Source organism: Ostrinia furnacalis, unplaced genomic scaffold, assembly GCF_004193835.3.
Source record: "Ostrinia furnacalis isolate ACB-3 unplaced genomic scaffold, ASM419383v2 OfSCF0876, whole genome shotgun sequence".
NCBI classification, from domain to species: domain Eukaryota; kingdom Metazoa; phylum Arthropoda; class Insecta; order Lepidoptera; family Crambidae; genus Ostrinia; species Ostrinia furnacalis.
In genome coordinates this window covers 104,768-130,533 of record NW_021131115.1, presented here as the reverse complement: position 1 = coordinate 130,533, position 25,766 = coordinate 104,768, and the positions used below count along the sequence as shown (strand labels likewise).

At 35.1% G+C, this 25,766-nt stretch overlaps 1 protein-coding gene across 6 annotated transcripts in view; it reads left to right on the top strand.

Annotated features, from left to right (window-relative positions):
* Positions 1-25,095, top strand: part of LpR1 (Lipophorin receptor 1) — a 686,741-nt gene extending 661,646 nt beyond the window's left edge. For 5 of the 6 annotated variants that reach the window (XR_003655697.1, XM_028301180.1, XM_028301179.1 and 2 more), the window contains 2 exons: positions 21,948-22,106; positions 23,840-25,095. Coding sequence is in view for 5 of the 6 variants with exons in the window: in XM_028301180.1 (XP_028156981.1) it covers positions 21,948-22,106; positions 23,840-23,884 (204 nt within the window). In the remaining variant the exon portion in view is untranslated. Of the gene's footprint in view, positions 1-21,947; positions 22,345-23,839 lie in introns of those variants that run through there. The other variant, XM_028301178.1, reaches the window with a different exon arrangement.
* Positions 25,096-25,766: the final 671 nt, after the last annotated feature.

Genomic DNA, 25,766 nt, shown 5'->3' with positions numbered 1-25,766 from the left:
TTTCGAAGGATTTGAACTTCCAGATGTTGATGTTTCATCATAGCGATATTAATAATCATTTTCCTGAAACCTTTTGAGAGAGTGTTAATTTGATAAATTGTTGTTGTTATTTTGATTGCAATACTTCGAATCTATACCAAAATACAAAGGTGGCTCTGACAGTAATATTTATTAAGCTTTTACGTGTAAACTGCTAAATAATTTTTGATTAATTTTAGTTATAAGAGTATTATAGGTACGTACAGACTTAGCGTGTAGATAAAATGTAACTTGAAAAGGACTAGAAAAAAAATGGTGGACTTGAGATGCAGTTGACTTGACTTTGTGTGCGTATTGCAAAATGAAGTACATGTGATTGTCTTCTGTTACATTTTGTTTCCATATCTTCTTACAACACACGCAATTTAAAAAGAAATCAAACGATGTCTAAATTGACTCTATCTGGTATCACACTACCACTAGGTATGCATACTTCGAGTCCGAGATACGAGGCAGATACCGTTAGATATTATTTCAATTAAATAAATTATTAAGTATAAGTCAAAACAAACAAAATTATCTTTATTTGTTTAGACTAATTAAATTAGTACTTACAAATCGTCCAATGCTCTTAAGGAGCCTATACATGTCTCATTCTTTTTTTGCCCTACCAGCGCTTCGAGACAAACATTTGGCAAGTGCTGAGTAGAAGCACCGCAACAAACTCAGTCACCACTGTCTGCCGGTTTAAAAATATAAAAAAGTAGGAAGTTACAATACATTCAGAAGCAAGTTACTTACCACGCGTTCCCGTTGTTAGAAGGTGGCCTTTAAGACTCCTATCCCAAGTCAAGGCTTAGGTACACGTAAGAATTGAATTTTGTATAAGCTACCAAACATGTATAGGTACCGTATACATACGTACTTTCTTTGATCATGAGCCTGCCGAAAATTATCGTGAATTCCTAATTATTCTTCACTTATGTATACCTACAACAAAAGCGATTACAACACACAACTTTGACGATGAACGGAGCCCCATTGTTTCATGCTCAAAAGATGATGATAAGCCAAAAACTTCGCTTAACGAGTACCGATAGAAATCGATACCAAAGATTTATAATTCAAAGTGTACTTGTTTATTCAGGGTGGTTCCTGTAAACTGTGATTTTTTAAATCTGATATATTTTTCTAAAATTAACAAAAAGAAGCCCAACGAGTGTCGCGGTTGATTTGATTGATAAGACAAAACGCTACCATGATTTATTTCAACAATTTTAGCTAGACACAAAGCAATCAGATTCTAGATAGGTAGTGTCTTATATTGAATCGTAGAAATAAACGAGTATTTATAACGATAGATGCTCGTACATTCACATAAGTATTACCTAGGTAAATTTATTTGACCCAAAGCCTATCACATCCTATCACCTCAGCCAGTCTAAAAAAAGATTACCCAAGATTTGAACCTTAGCAGAGCAGCCTCATATAAGTGTGTTATTCCTCCCTTTGTAATGCACGGGTGCGATTCCTTACGGGAAAGGTTTTTCTTTCTTTTTCATATTAATTTAAGTTTCGAATTTAACCAACCACGTAGACTTGAAAAAGTGCCCTGTATATTATACGTAGGCATAAAATTCCCTCGTAAAATAATGTTTTGGCCACTCCCCGTGCCCAGGAAAGATTTTCAGTTTACTGCCCATAGTTTCCGAGCGATGTAACATCCATTTTTATCTACTTTTTTCTGAACAGCTTTTGAGAACGTAATATTTATGCCACCAGCCAGAATAATGCCAGTTTCTCTTTAGAATACGGTCACATGACGCGTAAAGTTCTTTTTTGCTTAAAAAACTTTTTGGATTTTTTTTTTACTAGCGGTCGCCCTTGACTTCGTACGCGTGGATCCCGTTTTATCCCCTTAGCGGTGGAGTTTCGTAAAATCATGTTTTAGTGAGCACCTACGTTCTAAAAGGAACCCCCATCCAAAAGTTTTGAATCCTAGATCTCCTCTCTGAATCTCATAGTAAGATTTTTTAGTAAAATGTAAGAATTTAAAATCAATACTTAAAAAATTAGTATAATCAATCGTGTTGGTCTAAACGCCATTTTGACGATCTTTTTCGTACGTTCAGCGTTCTATAATGCCTAAAAGGCATTCATCATAGTGAAAATATCTGGATTCCGTATGTTTATTAAAATAGTAGTTCTTGATTGTTTTACCTTATCCAACGTACTTTATTACCTATTTCATCTTCGCTAGCGACGTCAAATGTTGATAACATCCCTTCTACTTGTCCAAAACAAAGAGATGATCGGGCCCGCTAAGCTGATAGCAAATTGAAAAGGCTGACGAGGGTTTATTGGTTTCTGATACTTGCTAATGTAATCTAAACTGTAGAGAATTAATCAAATACAGTAAAGCTAAATATGGCTATTAAGGTATAAACCTTAATAATCGTATTGAGCTAGTAGTTCGACGTATATTGCATTAAAATTAACGAATATTTAATAAATTGTCTGACTAATTTATAATTTTCTATGTATGTCCACCGATTTCTCCGTCAATTGTGGACCGATTTCCAAAATTATTTTTTTGTTCGATAGGGTAGGTAGGTACACTTTTGAGGATCTGATGATGGAATCCTAGGGAATTCGAGGAAAACCCTCAAAATTTTATAGGCCACGTGCCTTCATATTTTTTTCTTAAGTTATTCAAGTATTTGTATCTCCTAGTCATCATCTCATGTTGATGAGGTGATGATGAAAGGTATACTTACAACTCCTAAACGGTTAGGAGTTGAAGAAAAACACAAGAAGTTGTATGAATGATCGACTGTAGGTACAAATGTTGTAAAATAAAACGTCCATCCGTGGAACTGGCCAAGACATCTTGCCAAATAATAAACCCAGGGCGATCGCCAAGCGATAGTATTTGTCTGACAAACCTTTAGTCCATGTAATGATATCGTATATACCGCTGAGGATTCGGATTCAGATGCCAAAGGAGTTTAGTTCTGCCAAAAGAACCGTCAATTGTTTTTAATTGTAGTTAGGTTCACGTCCAGTCCAGATGACGAGAAATAACTCGCGCATTTCGAATTGCGTGATATTGAGATACCTATTAGAGGTTCATACATTTTGTTCTCATGCAGTCGCGCGTTTTCGCTAGTAAAAAATGCGTCATCTTAAAAGGCTGTTCTTGTTTTAATTTATTTAAATAATCTGGAAACCATTCTGTTCACCACTATTGAAATTATTAGCTAGTTTGTTATCCCTTTCAGCACGAGAGAAAAAATTGACGATTTCTAAAAAATCGCGTTAGTTTCTGGGGTCTTTAGGACCTTAGTAAATAGAGAAAAATAGCGAAAAAATTTAGGGGGTGACTTTAACCCCCCTAAACCCCCCCGCACGATCGTATCAATCCGTCATAAACCGATGAATAGCTATTTCATTACAATTACAATTTAAACTAATTAGAAAAAGACATTTTAGATATATGGAGCTTTATTATTCTTCATAAAGACATGATATCGTAATTAGATACTAATTTCTGCAAAAAAAATAAAAAATAGCTCATGGCCCTAACCTAGAACTCTGTCAAAACCTGAATTTTGGGGGTAGTAGCATCTTAAAATTGAACATGAGCTTTCGTTTTTAGTAATAACTTATTTTTTTTGAATCCCAGACGTCGAGGCTATTATTCAATAACACATGGGGTTAGATATTTTCATAAAAGGGATCATTTTGGTTCATCTATTGTTACTAGAATCCTGGTATCCTCTCGATATTTTCACTGGTGGCTGTATTTTCTACAGCGGATTTGTACTATTTGGTGGTTATGTGTCTCGGAGACATTCTTGAGTTTATTCTAGAGTAAATCTGATGTTCAGGCCTTTAAAAGATTCGAAAGGTTTCCATTACTCACATTACCAAAACTTCAAACATCGTCCCGACATGCACGCTCGTGCTGTAGAACTTTAGGAGTACCTGGTACTCGGCTACATCTAACTTTTTATAAAATTAAAGCGAATTATATTTTTTAAGGATATAATTTAAATTAATACGCACAAAATTCATTGAAATCCACAAAAGAAGTAATTTAAATAAATTAATACTTTCCACGCCTCCCGTAGTCAGGTACACGTCCATCTTTGTCACTCAACACAGCACCGACTGAACGCCATTGAAAGTTTTTGTATGAAAAATAGCAAATATATCGAACCGTACATTCGATCGGAAGCGTCTTGGCGCGGTAAAATTGATTTACCAATTCACTAGATTTTTTCAAAGTCGAACGCACTTTCGTATTATTCTGTGCTGAAAGGGTTATTTATGCTATCTTTGCCATTCGATGAAAAATAAGCTAGACATAAGCATCATTCTAGACATTGTCATCATAGAAATGTTATAAAGAGAAAAGATTTGCATTTTTTTAACGAATAAGTAAGTATAACTACTGGACTGATTATAAAAATTCTTTTAGAAATGCTACATTATCCCCGTGTAACCGAAACAACTGGTTATAGAAAGGTAGAAACTAGTTAAAAGACCTATATCTAGTATCATATACATTTTAAGAAACGTCCTTCTTAGAACACATGAACCGACCGACTAATTAAGAACTTTTATTCGTTTTGGCCAAAATTTCCAATTCAAACGAAATGAGGAGCTTCATTTTTTTAATTACCATCAACATTGAAAGACAACATTTTTCTTTCAACCAGAAATGTAAATATTCAACTGCCTACCGTTAATTATGTAAATGTATTCACGAAATCCTCCTTTGTCTCGTTAAGAAATTATTTTGCCATCTCCGCCCTCAAGGTCATATTGATTTCGGCTGAAAGCACTCTATTACGCAGTGAAGTTCAATGCCCTTTGTTCTGTTTTCAAAAGCTTTAATTATATACCTAATTAAAGCAAAGGCAGAAACAATTTGTATTTTCAATAAATACATTGTTTCTCATGCTATAAATACTTTTTCAGTCTGTTTTTAGAAAGTAACCTAAAAATAATATAACAATTGATTGATTGTATTTCTATACGTTATTAATAGCAGCCAATTTACTTAGTTTCTACAGCTTTTCCATGATGTACAAATAACTAGGGCATGTTTCTACTGCGAGCGAAGCATGTATAAATAAACTAGCGGTCGCCCGTTACTCCGCCCGTTCCTACGCGTGGATCCCGTTATACCCCCTTAGGGGTGAAGTTTCGTAAAATCCTTTCTTAGCGGATGCCTACGTCATAATATCTACCTATATGCCAAATTTGTTTGGGCTGTGCGTTGATAGATCACTATGTCAGTCAGTCCGGGCCTCTTCAAGGCGAGAGTGAATAGGCACTTACAGGGCAGATATGTACCATCCTAGACTGCATTCCACTTAACATCAGGTGCGATTGTGGTCAAATACCTGCCTTGTTATGCATAAAAAAAAAGTCGCCTTTGAGTTATATAATTTAGATACTATTTTCTTAATGACGCCTTTTTGTGAAAGATGTTCAATTATTTGAAGGCAATTTGTAGCACCATGGAATTTTCCCCTCTTTTCATTATTATCTAAACTTTGATACTCACATGATTTTCTTTACATTGTTATATTCATGGTTCTGAGATTGCTGAAGATTTTAATGGCCTGATAAGATTTGACTAACGACTCCTTGAATTTGACAAAGTGTAATAAAGGAAGATACTTAGGATGTAAGTACATTGTACATACATTAACGCATTTCAATATTTCTTTAGGTATAAGATAATTTAGAATGTTTTCATGCTTTTAAATTTCTTCTAAAGTAGAGACTCGCAGAGAGGATATTTTCAGACAAAAAGTGCTAATTATCTCCTTTCTAAAACTTTTCAACATAATATCTATATATAATAATATAAAAGAAAGTCGTGTTAGTTACACCACTTATAACTCAAGAACGGCTGAACCGATTTAGCTGAAAATTGTCAGGGAGGTAGTTTAGAGCCAGGAGAAGGACATAGGATACTTTTTATCCCGTTCGAAATAAAAAAAGTCTACTTATTTATTGCCATTAAGGCGGAACAAAGTTCGCCGAGTCAGCTAGTTACTTAGTAAAAATGGTGTAAGTCCTTGCTTTAAATATTACACTTACAACTTTTTGATTTCAAGAGTGCAGACTTGCAGAGGTCAGTAAAATCTCCAATTGTCTTCTTAGGTTTGATATACTGCAACCAATTTTCATCGTTCGCCAAAGACAATTCTTTTTAAAATGAGTCATTTGAACCTGTCAAGATCTTATAATTGGGTTTGCATTCAACTGTTAACCGAAGATTTTCCGGAAATGCGTGCTGGCAGTACTGATAACCTCAAAATATAACAGTATGACCAACTTCAAGACTTGTACTTAAATATGCAGTTTGGCTTCGTTTAGGTACGTTTGAGACTATAACGAATAACCATTAATAGGTAAAAAATATTAATATTATATATAAGGAAATCTTGCAGATATGAGCAAGTACAACAGAATGACTGTGAGTCTTTCTTTTCCACATAGTGACACACGAACCAATCACAGAGGTCTATTCAACGCTGTGCGTTCGATTTGCTGCTTCACTTAAGCAAGCATACTTTCTGAATGCGGGCGTTAGTAACTGTCTTGTAATTCAGCACAAGACAGTTTGATTAAATCTACCAGTACACGAGTATGTCAAAGAAAAGGACTAACTCGTATGCTAGCTTTTTTTAAGCAGCAAAAGACGGGTCCTTTATTTGACCACAATCACTCTGATGTTATGAGATGCAATCTAGTGTTAAGTGTACTATAATAACGTTACTGCGTAAAAGATTAAAGGGTTAAAAGAAGGTCTACATTTTTAAAACCGTTTTTAAAACCGTTTTTAAAGCCTGGTCTGGCTGTTTTCCCATGTGTGTGTTTTGGTTATCCTTGCCAGATATTGGCTTGGTGTTTGCGCGCAGAATTGTTGGATGAATTTCAAATACCAATTGTAATTTGGACGCAACGTGCTGCGTAATGCCGGTTGTTAGATAGTTCTGAATGGAGCTGAAGATTGTCTATGAGATTATTATCTTTTAATCCCGAAAATGGACTGGAGTCGTTTGTGAAAACTTGAAATTGTTAAGTTGGTTCCTTTTCGCTTCATGAACACAATATACCTACATCATTATTTTGTATCAATTGCACGATGATTGAAATATGAAAGTATAACTAAACATTGACTTCTTATAAACTTTGCTTCGCCATCACAAAGGCCACTGAGTCCACCATGGTCTAGTGTACTCGCGACGTCTCTAACCGTCAGAAATGGAAGCACATCGCCAGGAGAGCTACCCTCGGAGATAAAATCATCCCACCATGTACCTCGTCAGCGTAACCACGACCACTCTGACAAGAGTGCCCGACTAAAAAGAAGAGAAACTTTGCTCTATGGCATCTACTACATATTTCGCTATTATTTAGTAAAGACTTCTCATCTGTTGGCGACTGTAAATCAAAAATGAAATCTCAATTTAAAAATCGGTCGATAGGTCTAGACTTCTATTTAAAATTATAGCTGAAAAATATATTTTGATCAGATAAGTATATCATATTCAAATAGCACGTCAGAATTCATTAATAAAACTGAGAAAATCCTTCGAAAAGATTTTAAGATGAAATGAATATTACAAATTCAATTTTACTCATAAAATTGATGTGACAAAAACGTTTTTAGTTAATTAATACTGTTCACAGCGTTGCCTTGTCATGGCAGAAGGAAAACTATACAGCTTCTGGATTTTTGCTTGTCATACTGACATTAGGGGCGTATGAAACTTTGCTCACAATGAACAAAGACGAATAGACTGCGGTTGCAGACAAATGGGGGGACAGACGCTGCAGTTTAAACTGCAATCTTAAGTTCTATACGATCTAAAATACAGTCGTGGTAACAATAGGGGTTGTCTTGACAAGGTGGTAGTTGACAAGAAGTTATTTTTTTAATCTACAACGAGGAAGGTCTTGGCCTGCAGCTTATCTGATGGAAAGTAATGATCAGGCCGAAGATGGAAGCAAGCTTCACCCGGAATCCTCAAATTAGAGGAACTGGCTATCTTACTTCTAACTGTTGTAAGTTTTCAAAGGATTTTTGGAAACAGTTCGATGAATATTGGTTAACTTGAAGTTATTGAAGATGTAGACTTGAGTGATTTATTACCTTGTAACCTTGTAATATTATTTAAGCCACTGGACGTCCACTGCTGAACGAACATACGCTCTCCCAGTACTTGATACCTACCTACATCTATATTTAAACTATAATCTAGGTCATGATTTCAAAAACTTTAGACTTCTGATACATCATAACAAGAGTTTTGGATACCCAAATACTTCTTGGATTTCGTTTTCAGTTGGATGTTCAAGTCGCTCAAAAATCATATTTTATTCGTCGACATCTATGGCTCATACTAGTCTATGCGCACAATATTCAAGTCTTTTAGCACATTGTAAGCTTGGAAGTCATTATGGAAATTTACATAGTGACACTTTTTAGTACGAGGCTGAGTAAACGACTTTATGAGCGAACAATACGGCGAGATTGTAATTTGCAAAGTGCTTTATTGTTTCGGATGTGCTTTTGCTTGTGCATTGAAAATGCTTTTAAAGATGTAATTTGAGCATTCATTTACCGACAAGTTTTGTATGTCATGAAGTGGTCTTATAAAGAGTCTATAATTGGCCACCGAGGGCGCCATATGCATGTAAGCAATGAGAAAGACATGGTCAAGGGTGCTTTGTTCATTGAGTCTGGTGGCTAATGGGTACCTACTTCTTTTCTCAAAATAAAAATATCAAGCGCTAACTGACTGAGCTAGGTATGAAAATAAGTAATTTGTACAGGTAAAGAAGTGAAACAAAAACGTAAATATGTATTACCGCATTGATTAAGATTCCGCAGTGTGAGAATTTCAAGAAGATTTTTACTTTAGCTCAAAAATTTTTAAATTCCTATTTTTCCGTTCTTCTCTTTCTCATAATCAATCGCTTTTTAACAGCAGATTAACTGCACTGCGCTTATTTAAAAACGCATGTGTTCGCTTGCACACTATTTTTCAAACACGCCATAATATTTCTAGCCCAGAATTTCGTTCCGAGCTTAGAAAAAAGGTGTCACCTTTTTAAAATATGTCCAGCAGTAAGGCCCGCTCTGCTTAGGCGAGGGTACGTGAGCCTTTTGCATAATTCTGGGGCATTATCTGCCTTGGTCTCGGTTTGGAATAGTGCCATTTTCTATACAGAAAAGAGGCACGTTACTGTATCTTAACAAGAGCTGACTAACGGTAATCTGACGTCTTTGTGTAGTTTAATTTGAAGTTGTAATGAGATAGGTACGTGAAATGTATTGTATTTACTATTTGTTCAATGAAATAGAATTATTTAACATTGAAGTCTGTGTTAGAACGTTCAAAACTCAATTCAATCAATCGCAGACATAGATTTGATAGATCATAACATTCTATATAATATCGAAATTCAACCAAGCAAAAGCCTATTCTACATTTAAAAATTTATGAAATGCTAAAATGACTGATGATGTTACTTATGTTTAACCTGTTTTGAGACAAATAAATACTTTCTTTTTCTATTTCTATTGCACATATTGATCTCTGTCGTAATCATCATGTGGGTAATTCGAATCTCCCTTCTCCGTTTAGTCATTGGCTCAACGTCTCTCAAAAATGATCACCGACGAAACTCCCACACAATATAACCACAACGTTTTCGCGTAACGTTTTTCATAAGTTATTTTAAATTTTAATCACAAACCGCAAACTAATGACAGGACTGTCAATTTAACTGTAATTTTAATCTAATTGTCAGCTAGTTCAAAGTATATTACCAAGTAGCAAGTGCTATTATTTTGCTGACGGCCGATGGGGCAGTAAGGTTCTGGAGTGGAGGCCGCGTACAGGAAAACGCAGCGTGGGACATCCACCCACAAGGTGGACCGACGACATCATAAAGGTAGAGGAAAGCTCTGGACGCAAGCCGCTACCAACCGGGTAACATGGAAAGCATTGGCGGAGGCCTATGTTCAGCAGTGGACGTCCTATGGCTGAGATGATGATGAAGAGCTATTATTTTAAGCTATTTTGTAACTTTAATATTGTGTTTACTACAGTTTTACATTTATTACGTTGTTGCTTTTACGCTAGTTGCATTTGGTTGTAAACGAATTCATTTTGTGACACTTTTAGAAGCCGTAAAGAGCAGAACGGGCGTGTAGTTACATTTTGTAATTACATTAGTCGGGCAATGTAGAAATTGGCTAGAAATGATGTTTGCTTCTAAACCAACAATATTTTATGTTTTTGCACCATTAAAATTAAATAAGTAAGTACTGAAAAATTCAGCTGTATCAAATTTATTGCAGACTTGAAAAAGAAATCAACTGCCTTAGCTGAGAATTGGACATTTCACTTTTATGTTATGTTCAAGTATTAAAATAGTAGATTCATTCAAAAAGAGACGTTTGAGACGGTCCAACCTAATAATTTTAGAAACATATTTAGTTAATTAGTTTTGGTTTTAGTTGGGTTAACTATTAATTAGCAAAAATAAGTTTTTTAGCAAAATTTGTCAGAATAGTAATTAGTAGAATTACTATGATTGATTGTAGAAACTTAACCCCTTACTAACACTTGTGTCATTTTAAACTACTGTTCAACCCGTGTCTAACTTTTTATTAATAAGCGGTCAATTGTTTAACTGAAACAAAATAACATTAGTTTTCGAAACATGTTTTATCATTTCACCGCATTCCTAATAGCAACACTGACCCAAATCGGTTATTTATTCAGTATTGTGCTATTAAGCGACAAAACGAGTGTTCTGTCCGTTTCGAAATTCAGTCGTTCATTGAATCTGGATTCAAATTGGCTTCATTTGTGTAACTAATTGGATCCAGGCTACTATGGGCTCGTTAGGATCTGTTGTGAAATTTGGAGTAAATGTTGCTTTTATTATTTTACTAACTTTCCGCCCGCGGCTTCGCGTGGAATTTTGTCTGTCACAGAAACCTATATCGCGCGCGTCCCTGTTTCAAAAACCGGGATAAAAACTATCCTATGTCCTTTCCCGGAACTCAAACTATCTCTATGCCAATTTCATGAAAATCGGTTCAGTGGTTTACGCGTGAAAGCAAGACAGACAGACAGAGTTACTTTCGTATTTATGATATTAGTGAGGATTCGGCGAGGAAGAATTCGTTCCTGCTACGTTTAAACTAGTTATTATACGGCCGGTTAAGCGGAAAATTAACCGTATTATTTTCGTCTGTAGCTTTATAATTTTTGTTATTATCATTTCAAACAAGGAAGGCGGCTACTGGTTATAAGCCCCGGTAGGTACAGACTTGACCTTCACTGCTTGGGTTTTTATTCGCGATCAAGCTGTAGATCCTAGCTACACAGGAGTTGCAGCGATGGGGACGAGAGGTAGAAATAGCCATAAAAAGCACTATTTCCCATTTTTTAATCCAACTGCTACCAGTCAACTAAGGTCGGCGGTCCATCAAATAGGTGGACGTCCCATGACACGTCTTACTGTGGATTCAAGCTTGAGATTCTGTTTAAATCAATCACAAGGTTGACTTTTCTTGAATGGAAATGCATACTTTTATTCAGAATACGAAAGCTAATCCAACGCCATTTGTAAAAATATCAAACTAAATGTAACAATACTATAACTCAAACAACAGCGAGAACATTATTGAAAATATATTTCCTTAGAAATAGTAAGTGCACAGATCCCTTAAGCCCATAAACCCTTTAAGGTGGTTCGAGTGAGCTCCACACATAGATACTTTGTTTGTAGTGCTTCAAATAGGTTGAATTACGTGACTCGAATGTGCCAGCACCCTTATCGAAAACGTCGTGCTGGCTGGAAGTGCCAACTTTGTTAATTAAGAAACAAATTACTTCAAGAATAAGGAAAGAAGGTTCGAAGTCCAGAAAAGGTCAATTCTATAATTGAATTTGTTTATTCTGTTGATAGAGAAAAGGACGGTGTTGTTTGTTGTAGGATTTAATCATTATTACTTAAGTAAATAAAGAAGAATTTGAGTAAGTTTTTTATTTACTCGTACACAGCGACTAGACTGGGCGTTAAGTGAAATGTTGATTTTTGCGTTGCTTTTTCACAACACTTGCCAAATGTTGAACTCGAAACACTAGTAGAGTGACGTCATTTGGGTTTAATAAATGGTTGAGAACTAATGGTTGAGACTATTTTCTTGTCGGACCAAATCTGTATGACCTGTGATCCTTTTTAAACATTATTGCAAAGATTTAGAGTGCAATCGATATCTTGAAGGAAATTCCTGTAAGAGATAAGGCAGTTTTGTGAGGCTTAATTTTGCAGTAGAAAGTACTAAAAGTTATTCTACATAGATATAGTGGAATCTCATAATACTTAATTAACATTTATATGTATTTACTTCACCAGGAAATTATTTAGGTACGTACAACTTAAAATTTATTTGCTTTTACGTATATTCCAGATAATTCTACATCTTCGTCATACTCTTACACCAACGAGTGTCATTTTCGTTGCTACGGAGTGTAAATTGTTAAGACACATGTCGAGAATTGTGTTTGTGTAGTTTAAAGAAAATACACTGGACTGTTTTATTTTGTTTTTCAACATGTTTAGAAGCATAGTGTCATTATGAGTTAACTTTATGGTATGAAACAATAATATTACCGCAGACTGTCTGTGACTGACTGTGTGGAATGGACTGTCGTCTGCGGTGTTTCCGGACGGATACGACCTGCAAGCTTTCAAGAGGAGAGCGTATCTTCACCTTAAAGGCCGGCAACGCACCTGTAACGCCCCTGGGTCTGCGGGTGTCTAGATGGGCGACGGTAATCACTTACCATCAGGTGATCCTTCTGCTCGTTTGCCTCCTGTCACATAAAAAAAAAGAAACGATAGGTATTATTATAATACTAGGTATTGTGAATTAATGCAAACTATTTACTTTTCCAAGAATGATCCTACTTAATTATCAACACAGCATAGAAAGTATGGTCATACAAACAGGCTCTTTTAAAATAAAAAGTTTTTCATCACTTGGAAATTAAGTTTACTATGAAATAAACGAGATCTCTAAAATACTGAAACTACTTTCAATAGCACTTTTTCTTGTCACATAACATAATTATACACTCGTATTTTATATAATTTAAACGAGCAAATTGTAAAACAAACGAATTTTCCAATTTAACACTTATTCCTATCAGATTAATAATATATTCACTAAACACTAAAGCGTTAAATCGAAAAATGCGAGCCAACGAAAGTACCCAGCAAAAAGTTTAAGACTTTTTACCAATAAATATTTAGACAGCTTTTACCAGATTGAGGCAATCGTCGGCTCAGAATTAGCACATCAAACACATGGTGGTATCTTATGTACTAAGTAATACAGGTGATTTTTGCAAAAAACATGTAGAGTCCGATGGGCTCTTGACTACTACTTACATATTTTATCAGGAACGTTAAAAACTTCTTTCATCCTTCCGACTGTTAGTCGACATAGAAACTTTTTCTAGCCTAAAAGATACTCAAGGATCAAGGTTTAACCCTTAAATGGTTTCTGTCCGTTATAAAAGGACATGTCAAACAATTGCCTACAGAATCTAAATTAAAGCAATTTATCGATTTTCAAGGGATATTTTATAAAAAGCATGATATTTTATGTGAAACACGGGGCAGTAGCTCCATAAAAAACCGCGAATTTTAAAAATTAAGACAGTTGAATAACTGCAACAGGAAGGTCAAGTTTTCGCTGTTGATAAATATGGCAACACTGTGGGTATTACACTTGTTCTTGTGCTTTATTGACTGATTTTAGAATATTAACGAATAAAACTGACGATTATTGCCAAAACTGTAAAAAAATATCGATTCTTTTTCATTCATTTCAAGGTTACAAATGTTATGTCACTTAAAACAGACAACGCCATTTATCAGTAATAAATACTCATGTGGATTTTTAGACATTTTTGCCCCATTTCCCCCTTTTAGGGGTTGAATTCTGAAATAACCTGAAACACGTGTTTATTAATTTATCCATCGGAGTTCTCCTGTGAAGTTTCGAATTAAATAGTGCAACTAATTTTGTTTTGCCCTACAAACTTTGGACCCCCATTTCACCCCCTTAGGGGGTAATTTTGGAAAAATCCTTTCTGATCACACCCTTAGACCCTAATAAGGAACCTACATGCCAAAATTTGTGTCTTTATACCCACTGGTTTGGGATTTATGTTGATAATCAGGCAGTCAGTTTCTTTTTTTATATGTCTGGGTATTTTTTGATAAATTTATGTAAAATCAACAGTAAATAGTCCGGATGGATTGCAAAAGGCGCTGGATTAGCCCGAGGCTGATTATCAGGGATTCCTGTATTGTTATTAATAAAAGTTGTTTTACGTTTGTTTTCCTAAACTGGCAATGTCCGCCCTAAGTGACATGGATGTAATGCTAAATAATTGGCAATGTCCGTTTTGAGTGACATGTCATAACTTCTATACTAATTGAAAATTTTTCAAAAAGAAAACTTTTTTTTCTTAATCTATCAAAACAATACCTAAATCTCAAATTTGACCATTTTTGAAGCAAGGGTTCAATGAGTGCCAATTTAAGGGTTAAGTAGAAAAGTAAGTTACCTACATAACTACTTAGTTTCGATTTTCATTCAGTTGGTAATAGCTTTCAAAATATACTCGTAGTTGGAAGATATTTCAGGTCAATTTGCTACAAATTAAATTTGTCTCAAAATTTAAGCATGTTGAATATTGATTGGATTTTTTTAAGCTGTAGTGAATTATTACTAATTGGCATTTTTTCTCGGCTGTTTTAAATCTTTGGACAATTTCGCACAGCGCCAGCTAGCCCCAAAGTAAGCAACTTAATGCTAGTGTTATGGGTGCTAGCTTAACGGGTATACTACTTATATACTTTTTTTTTAAATACATAAATATTATACATAGTCACACCCAGACCCGTCACAGAAATTAAAATTCATCATTTCAATTCTGCCCGGCTGGGAATCGAACCTGGGACCTCTCGGCATAGTAGTCCGTTCTGAACCACTACACTAAACGGCCGACATAATGAAATTACTAAAAGTTTCAGCAGTGTGCTTTTGACGACGATGGCCCATTTATATAAGATTTATTTTTCTTTTAATAGGTACCTAATTATGGCTAAGATACACCATAGAATATAATAATAGTAGCACCTTTGTCTTACATGATCTTACGTCAATTTAGTTCTATTTTCAGCTAAACCCGCATTTTCTTGTATTTCATTCAATCCAAACTACAATTCTATTTTGTTCTCCCAAAATCAGTTTGCTATTTCTTCGGTTATTCGCGTACATTGCTTTTGGCTGCGTTTAGGATACCAAAAGCGTGCTTTGCTTAAATTCTAATTTCGCTCACACCTGCGCTGTGGTGTGTTGAAGGTTGAAGTGACTAGATATAAAGCTGCGTGCAGGCTAGAAATAGTAAGGAACTAAATTAAATTATGTGACATTCTTTTTTTATGTAATTTAGGGAAAGCAAAAAAAAGGCTAGCCGTTATTTTGTTGATAGACGAAACAATACTTTTATCGTAGCATGTTATATTGTTGCGTATGTTTTAAATTTGTTTTTAAAACAAATTCTTTCAGCATAATACCTACCTGTGTACTTTTTTCTTCAATTATTAAATTTCTGCATTTTTTTGTGTCAGAAAACGTAAATATAATTCCTGCTTCGTATTCAATCTATGCATGCCAAAATTACAAACAACGGTTCACACCAGTTAAGACGTGGAACAACACACACCTTCACACCAGTTCTGTTCTTTTCTATTACTACATAAAAGTACTAAATATGACTATTGGACGATAAGATATCACACCGTGGGACGTATGCCGCGTTTCACGCCAAAAGTGTCCAGGCATTGAGCCAGAAAACTTGAAATACATCTGTTCTTGTAACTACTTACAATAGCCTTCTCAAGTTGCAGACTTGGTCTATTGCTTTTATGTAATACCCTACTTTTGCCTCATTAATATTAAGTTTTAGGTCATAAGTATCGATATTCAAATATTGATATCATCTAAATATTATGAATTTACGCTCAAAACAGATTCAAGTATTTGTTGGTCTATTTAATGTTAATCAACCACTGTTCGCGCCACTTAATGGCCTTTCTTTTCATTCACGAATAAAAACCTCATTACATAAAACCGCATTATTAGCACTGGCTGGCAAGTGACAGGTGGACTTCATTCGGAAGAACGTCAGCCTTTCCTGCAGTCATTTCTTCACCGCAGTAGATTTGCTCCGAATCGCATTCGCACAAGTAGGTACTCTAAAACCAAAACAGTTAAGATCGCAACCTATGAAACCAGCCAAAAAGGGCTCAGGAGTGCCGCCACCCTGTGACGGAACAGCCTGTCAAGGATCCGGTGAGTCCCCTTTAGCTAGTTTGCCAGGCTATCGCGTTTTCGCGTCCCACATTCCCAAACCACAGTCTTGAATCTATTCTTAAGATTGAACCAAGTTTTGGTGTCTATTCATAATTTAATACGTGCCTTAGTTTTCTACAATATTTTTCAAGGCTTGATATCTGCTATTTTTTTCTCGTGTTTTCGTATCGAACTACTTATTCACCTCAAAATCTATAATAAACGACGTACCGCCTCTTCTTTTCGTATTTTCTTTCGTATTTGTTTTCACAGCTTCAGCTGGCAAAAACGGTGAGTTATTTAGCATTCAATCTTAAGTTACTCACATACTTATGTTCTTCATCTCAGATCGACTACTTGGTGAATACAAGCAAGACATGTTAAGCATTGGTTTATGCTAAGTAGTATGAAAGTGAAAAATGTTTTTCTTCATCTTCTCAACTGTTCGTAATCTGGTGATAGTGTAAGATTTTAAACTTTCGCGTTTCATTTCAATTAAAATAGTAAGACACCGCCAGTCTGCTTGTGACCACGGCTGCAGCATTGCAGCCGAAACGTCAAGCCGTGAGTACATAATGTAACTCATTAATAAACGTCGCGTTAAGACCCGTGTCTTACTATTTTAACTGGTAATAGTGCTTAACTTCATACCCGTTTATTATTATTTTTATTAATTAAATTTTCTAAATATAATAGAGCAGATAAAACACGAATAGGAAAGAGTTATTGTGTAGTAGAAACTCATTTAGGAAAGCAAACCGTAAGATGAGTGGGGTGGGGTAATCAGCAGCCACTCAAAGAGTCGAAAGAAATAAATGACACCGTTTCCGTGTTTCATAAATAAACTTGTCCCTTTCACTCGTAGAGAGGTATTGTGATGCGTAAAAGTGACAAAATTAAATAGACTTTAAATACCAGACAGATATTTCATGCAGTCTACCAAAGTAGATCGTTCTAGAAGTCAATGCAAGAGTTTTCAGTATGCTCACCAGTGGACACCCAAAGTCGTAGAGGTACGCAATTTAAATATTCGTCCCTCGGTCAATCAATAGGGTCCCTTATATCGAATACCTTGAACGTGAGAGCAACAACACGTAGGCATGTATGTACGCTTTTTGGCTCCCAACCAAAGTGTGGGCACCGTGTAATTAAATGGGACTTCTAGACCGTCATTTAGCAACTCGCACACGATATTTTAGGCTTTCGTTTATTTTTTATGCGTCGAGCCAAGTCTGGTTTTTATGTTGTATGAGAAATTTGATTTATTGCAAGCGAGTATTTTCGCGCGTTTTCGGGATTGCTCTTGTGTAATGGACGCTGTAAATTATTATTCGTTCGCGCAAAAGTGAAATAGACAATTTACGTGTTTACATTAAGTACAAGCATTCAATTCAAAATTTATTTGCACAATAATTTTGATAGGTAAACAACATACTTAATGGCCTTAAAAGTAGTATATCAATAGAGCACCAAAAATTATGACTGATTGGACACAATGGACAGAAACTGACCATCAACTTTATAACTTAGTACTTACTTCCATTTCAGTGATACTTAATCATGTTTTTATGATTATGAAACATCATTAGCTGTAACTTATCATGTACTAATAATAAATGATTACATACAAAAAAAATATTATCAAAGAAGCTACGTAATGAAGTCATTAATGTTAACGTATTCAAGAGCTCTAAAAATTGATCTTATCTCCTAGATTCGTGAACCAAGACAGCTGGAATTCAATTAGAAGTTTCAATATTAATTATGAGTTTATGCTGTAACAAAAGCTTGCTAAAATTAGGTAAACGTCAAGTAATTACTGGGGTTAATTAAGACCAGGCTGGGCCCAAGTGACTGCGCGGTCCCATTAACCAATATTGTCTTTGGTGGATATAGGGTTGTGGGAGACGGATAAACAATTTTGAGTCTTAAATACATCGGTTAGTGACTATATTTTTAAATTTTACATGACCAGATAAATTATAGCTGGATTGTAGTGAAAAGAGCAGTTCCTCTAACTAAAGTGAAGTAAAAATCATGTCTTCTTCATCTTAAGGTGTCTAAGTACTTGTCGACTAAGCGCATTTACATGTAACTGAACAATGAGCTGCTCTATGAAATGTGATAGACTAGTGTATCGTTCGTTTCAGCCGAATGACGTCCACTGCTGGACAAAGGCCTCCCCCAAGGATTTCCACAGCAACTGGTGCTGTTCCGCTCGCATTCAGACACCTCCCGCGACCTTCACCAGATAGTCGATCCACCTAGTAGGGAGCCTGCCCACACTACGTTTTAGTATATCATCAGTCAGGAACCAATCGTCCTACATTTTAACTGTATTGTATTCGTAAGAACGTTACATTAAATAGAAATACACTAGTTTATACTCACCTTAATATACGTTTTCACTGGTATTTGCCTTTGTTTTTGTTGTATGGAAAAAGCCAGAGGTCAAGTTTGAAGTGCCGCTTTTTACGCTTACTATCCATCTAGGCTTTATTAATCCAAGTCCACACCCCACACGAAATAACAATAACGTTATTAATAACGGAATAACTAATCGACTAACCCCATTAGCCCTGAGAGATACAGCTGTCTGCAGCAACTCATTATTTTTACGCTACATTATTCACTGCATTTTTTTTTTTTTTTTAGGGACGCNACTTGGGAGAATATCCCGTTTTGATTAAGATTTAAGTGACGAAAGTTAGTATTCAGCACTAAGAACAAGACTGCATACTCAGTTTAATAAATAATAAAAATGTAAATATCCCCTTTTGAATAGACACTCCTCAATTATGGGGCACCAAAGCCCGAGCTTATCTCTGGAATTAGCAATTTTACCAACAGACATTAGGTTATCCGAATCTGGAATTCTGCTTAAAACGAAAAACATTAAAATGTTTAGGATGTTTCGTTTTGCATTCCTACATTTTTAACTTTAGATAATTTTATTCGAAGCTCGGTCACCTAGGTATAAACTAATAAATCTCCATTCTTTCAACAATTGACGGTTAAGCCATTAGCCCAATTATTATTACAAGTTACGATCTGTTCAATAGACGAAATTAAAGCATATTACGGTGCGACGTAATATTTAAAACTGTGCATCGCGAGAAATGTTTGATCTTTGGCCTTGAATTATAATGACTGAAGTGTCTGCACATCACAAATTGTCTCTTTCTCACACCCTGGAATTGACAGCTAGCTTAGTGAGGGAGATGGTTAGTAACAAAAATGACACTAGGTTACTAAGCGTACTTAGAACCATGAAGCTAAAGATAAAATGGAGGCCAGACTTAGAATACCTACTTGAAGCACAACCTATGTATCACTATCTCGCTCTCTGTGGGCAGGCTCTCTCTTTCTAAGTAGGGTAACCTTTTATTTATTTTTCTCAGGACGACAAAGACTGATTTACGTTTAAACAGTGTGTCTTGATAAAGTGCACTTAATATGATTATGAAAAAAGGTTTTCGATGTTTTTGTTTTAAGATGAATTACAACATTAAGAAAGTGTAAAGGCATCGAAAACTGTGGATATTTGATAGAAAACAGATTTTAATTTGGCAGTTGACAGACGGATTTGGATATGGATTGATTACAGTAAACGGCCGTAGAAAACATTATGCAAAATTAGATAAGTAAGGTCCCACAGAAAGTCCCAGATATATCCTCAATATGGTCATACTACTTCAAAATGTCTTATAGAAACAAAAATTTTAAATTTGCTCAAAGTCAATGAAACTCAATGTAAAATCTTCTTTTTCTTGACATATGTAACATTTAATAATAAGTTTAAATACTGGTAAAACGTTTTAGGAAGTAATTACTGTGAAAATACAAAGAAATATGTTAACAATGATCCACTGTCAGAAATCACGAAATAAACACTTACGCGTGGAATTTTATATCACTTCCAGGACAACACGAACTACCGCAACCACGCACTATACAATTTTGCACCATTTCTTCAGACAAAACAATGATAAGGTCCCTTGAAAAATCTCAAACGAAATCAACTGCATAGTAAACAACCGCCATGATGGGCCGGATTCGGCCGATGTTGCCACATTACCGATACCTCAGAAATTGGGATTGTAATTCCCTGATTCGCCAACACATTAAGCCTAAATGGCCGACAATTTTGTGATTTTTTATTTAACTAGGTAATCTAAGTTTCAAATATTAATTATTTATTTATTTAACTTCTTATTTGGTTAGTGAATTTGCTATTTCGAAGAATTTACAAGGAGATTTAAATAAGAAGATAGCAATACTACAGTTCACACTAAAAAGAGAGGTAGGGCCACAGAGAGCGAGATAGATATAAGTAGGTATTTGACTCAAGTTTTGTTCCCAACTTTGCCCTCCATTTTTATCTGTAGCTTCATGCTTAGAACTTAAAGTTCTCAGATTGCAGACTAAAATATGCAAACATATCGCATTTCAACAGTCATGAGGATCGAAATACTGTTGTCAGATTATGATTGCTTTCTAGAATCGCGCATGCAAGTTTATTGTGCTCATTGTGCGCGTTCGTTTCTGTAATCACTTTGTTTTAATGACGAATGTTAAATTAGTAGTCACGAATGCTATTATGTTTTAACTGTCAACCTCCATAATAATGAGTATACTAAAGGATTTAAGATCCTAAACAAACTAAAAAATACTTAAAAAAAGTAGTACAGTAACTTAGTTCAGTAATACAGAATCGATTCTAACAATTAGTTTAGCATTTTCAATCGCGCAGTCTAGTCGGGTAAAACTACTTAGTCTTTTCTAAATCAAAACATACGGTTATCGATTCAATTACCACTTAAATATAACCAAGTGGATTTTATTGAATAGTTGCAATAGAACAATTAGTTTCGACGAATGTTTATATGAAAGCGCACAAGTTTTTAAAACAATAAGGCACGAGCGTCGTTAGGAATGTTCTCGTATCGTCAATGGATGAATCGCCCCTGCCAATGGTTTAATTGTCCGATTTCATCACAGAGCCTTCTTAATTGACGCCAATTGATATCGCGTTTAACACATCCGTTCTTATAGGCCTTGTCGGAAAATTATAGGATCCGTATTTACCAAAACACATTAGTGCCCAATATGGAATGTCGTAATTTGAACAGTTTATACATGGAGTGGTTAGTAACATAATAATTACTGTATAATAAAAAAAATACTGATACTGTGGCGCAGATAAGTAGGGACTTAAGTCTGGCAGCAGACAATGTCAATTACCTACATTTGATTGATTAGGTATTTTCAATTACAAAGAGGATTACCTACTTATCGTTATTTTAAATCACGGCTTAATTGCACTTTTATAACAACACACAAAAAATAATTAAACACACTTATCATTTCAAACGATTCCTTTGTGTTTGGAAAATTCCATAAGAAATTGTAATCAAACGCAAGCAGCAAGAAAATTCGCATAGCACGTAAATTAATTTGATACCTCTATCCTTTACAGATCGCAGTGCTTATGTACCGGCATTACGTGCATCGCAACGTCACTTCTATGAACTTCGACAACCCGGTGTACCGCAAGACTACGGAGGACCAGTTCGCCTTAGAGAAGAATGGCTACGCACCGGGCAGCAAACTGTACCCAAGCACGGTGGGAGAAGAGGTGAGAGCCCTAACCGCCATGGAGTGTACCCTAAACATACAAAACAGCCTTAGATAAGCCCCCAAACAACAAACTCCCCTCCAACAAAGGAGCCAATTAAGTAACGGGTTAACACCGACCCACGTAGATCTTAATTTTCATATATTTTTACTATAAATAAAATTATTTTCGAACGTCACTTCTACTTCTCGTGTACAATGAAACGTTTTAAGACCCCAGAATTAACTTGGCCAAAGATTGTAAATAAACAAGATTATTTAGGGTTATTTTATTATAGTAAAATTAAGGTCTGCCTAAGACATTTTAAAACTTGATGTATTTAGAGTTATATTTAATAGGCATTATTTTAAGGATTTATAGAAAATATTTTCGTTTAGATTGTAAGGATTCGGGCAATTTAAATGTGCCAACATTTTTACCGCATCAGTATTAATGAATAGTTGCCAAATTATAATATTGGTTTTAAATGGTAGGTGTATAATGCTGTAAATAGTCCTTTTGAAATAGTGTCATTTTATGGTATTATTTGGTATTTTTGGCTAACGCTTAACCCTAGATCGATAATATTTTACTGCCGAGAATTTATTTTTCATGCGTTACATGCGAGGGCTATAAACTCGGTAAGTTGTATGTGTAGTTTAAAAGATGTAGTTACCAATTATGTTGTACTAGCGGCCGCCCGCGACTTCGTACGCGTGGATCCCGTTTTACCCCCTTCATCTATCTTACGCGGTTTAGATTTTTTCATACAAATGGTTTTTCCCGCTAACTCCCGTTCCCGTTGGAATTTCGCAATATCCTGTTGTAACTAAGCTTTAAGTTTACTAAGGTACCTGCATGCCAAATTTTAAGCGTCTAACTTACGCGGTTTAGATTTTTTCATACAAATGTTTTTTTCCCGCTAACTCCCGTTCCCGTGAGAATTTTGCAATATCCTGTTGTAACTAAGCTTTAAATTTACCAAGGTACCTGCATGCCAAATTTCAAGCGTCTATCTTACGTGACTTAGATTTTTTCATACAAATGTTTTTTCTCGCTAATTCCCGTTCCTGTAGGAATTTTGCAATATCCTGTTATAACTAAGCTTTAAGTTTACTAATGTACGTGCTTGCCAAATTTCAAGCGTCTAACTTAAGCGGTTTAGATTTTTCATACAAAAGGATTTTCCCGCTAATGCCCGTTCCCGTGGGAATTCCTAAGTATCCTATAACCTGCCCAGGAGTATGAAGAATAATTGTACCAAGTTTCGTTAAAATCCGTCGAGTAGTTTTTGTTTCTATAAGGAACATACAGACAGACAGACAGACAGACAGACAGACAGACAGACAAAAATTTTACTGATTGCTTTTTTGGCATCAGTATCGATCACTAATCACCCCCTGATAGTTATTTTGAAAATATATTTCATGTACAGAATTGACCTCTCTACAGATTTATTATAAGTATAGATAACTATAATTTCTTGTAGCTACTTATTATTTTCTTTGCGCGTGTAAGGTGTAGCTTGCTACGTAGATATTAATCAACGAAAGTTGTTTAAATGTCAACAATTTGCCTTTATGGCCAACTCAAACTGGCATTTCTGACGTCAATATACATTTTTGAAACAATAAGAATAAAGTTGCCACCACATTTTGAACCTTATTCACATAAGGTCAATAGCCAATTAAAGTTGTGAACATGTGGCTCATAATGACATGAAATAAACTAATTATTTATTTCTTTCTTTCCAGGCCCAAGAACCACTCAACACACCCAGTACAAATGACTTTGTATAGTGTACAAGCCGGCAGCAAATACATTAGTGCGTCATTAAATGTGAAAAGAAAAAGAAGGACATGTGATACTTAAATAGTGTGAACCAGTGAATGGGACATGAGCTAACATTTTGTAGTAAACTCTAAAATAGTTAGCATTAGTGCAATGGGACGAGTGATGCTTATTGGAACCAAGTTCTGTTGGGCTCGCGTTGGATGGATCTCAACCGCAATCATTGTCAAACAGTAATACAGTCGACTGCACTATACATTTTCATTGCAAAATAACACCTATTGCATAAGAATGAAGTGCGGTCGAATGTACCTTGAGATCGTTGAAAGCTTTTGTACTATGCGTATCACATTTAGACATTAGGTGGGAAGAGTTTTCTATGATTTTCTCTTTAGACTGTGAATATAATAGAAATTCGAATATTTTACAATATGCCTGGTGCATTGTAATTATTTATAATAGAGTTTACAATTTTTATATTCCAATTTAGTTAAGGGTATGATCGCTTAATAACCTTTACAGTTATTACAACCACTTAATTCAGGCACAAATACGCATATCTACGCAGCTTATATTTTATACAGTGAGATGTACTTATTTAGCGAGTTTGCAGTTTAGTTCTCAACTTAAAACTTTGTACTGAATATACATATTTTGATAAACTAAAAGACGTACTGGTCACTTCATTTATTTCGGATGTTTTCCTATAGGTATAAATTTATTTATTTATTAATGAAATGGATAAATGACACACTAAAGAATAGGCTAGTAAAATCAATGCTATATGTGCCAAAACTAGTGAAATATAAATGTCGCCAAATCCATAGTAATTGGTACTGACCGATAGCAAATCTGTAGCGATAAAATTTAAGTCACATACTATTTGTTGCCCTGTATTTATTTGAATTATATAAAATTGTTGTTCATTACTAAGGTTTAATATTTATATTATATTTTATGTACTGGTTGTGTTTACCATACAATATTGTAATTAATATTTTTATCATAGTAATGATTAAATTACCGTGTATTTGGAATGTGACTTTGTCGTGCAAAATCCTGCCAAATCTCCTAAAATAATATTAACTTGTTTGTAATGTAATACGATTACATTAAAATAAATCTTGATGCACATTTCATACATGCCTAGCTCAATAAGTGTGGTCACTAAAATTATTGTGTAAATATTGTCAGTAAAATATATGTAAAATGTGTTAAATCATTTCTTTTATTTGACCCTGACTTTTTCAAATTAGTGAATTTGATAACAAATGAATGATGCCATACGGGTTCGGTGTCGCAAAGGGGGTGCACTAAAAATGACACTTAATTTTATTTTTCACGATAAGGGCGAATATAGCGATCAAATAAAATTACAGCTCTAAAATAACAGCTCTCTAGTGCCAATAGTTTTCAAGCAAAACCTCGGACAGACGACAGACAGACATATCGAAACTATAAGACTAAAATTTTGAAAATACAATCCAAAAAAAAGTCAGTTTCCTACACCCGAATTTTCGAACGCCTTTTGTGAGTTAGGAAAAATTTGATGAACTTAGCATGGAGTTTGGACTTTTTAATTTGGAAAAATGCAAAAAATGCGAAAAGTGACTTTTTTACTTTCTCATGGGATAGTACCTTAACCGAACTGGGGGTCTACGGGGGGGCAATGTGACCTTATTTTTGCCCTAGAACGCACCGTTTTCGAGATACGAACAAGTTTCCTACACAGCCGAATTTTCGTACACATTTTAAATGGAGTTGGGACTTGGCATGGAGTTTTGGCTTTTTAATTTGGAAAAATGCAAAAAATGCGAAGTGACTTTTTTATTTTCTCATGGAATAGTACCTTAACCGAGCTGGGGGTCTACGGGGGGGCAATGTGACCTT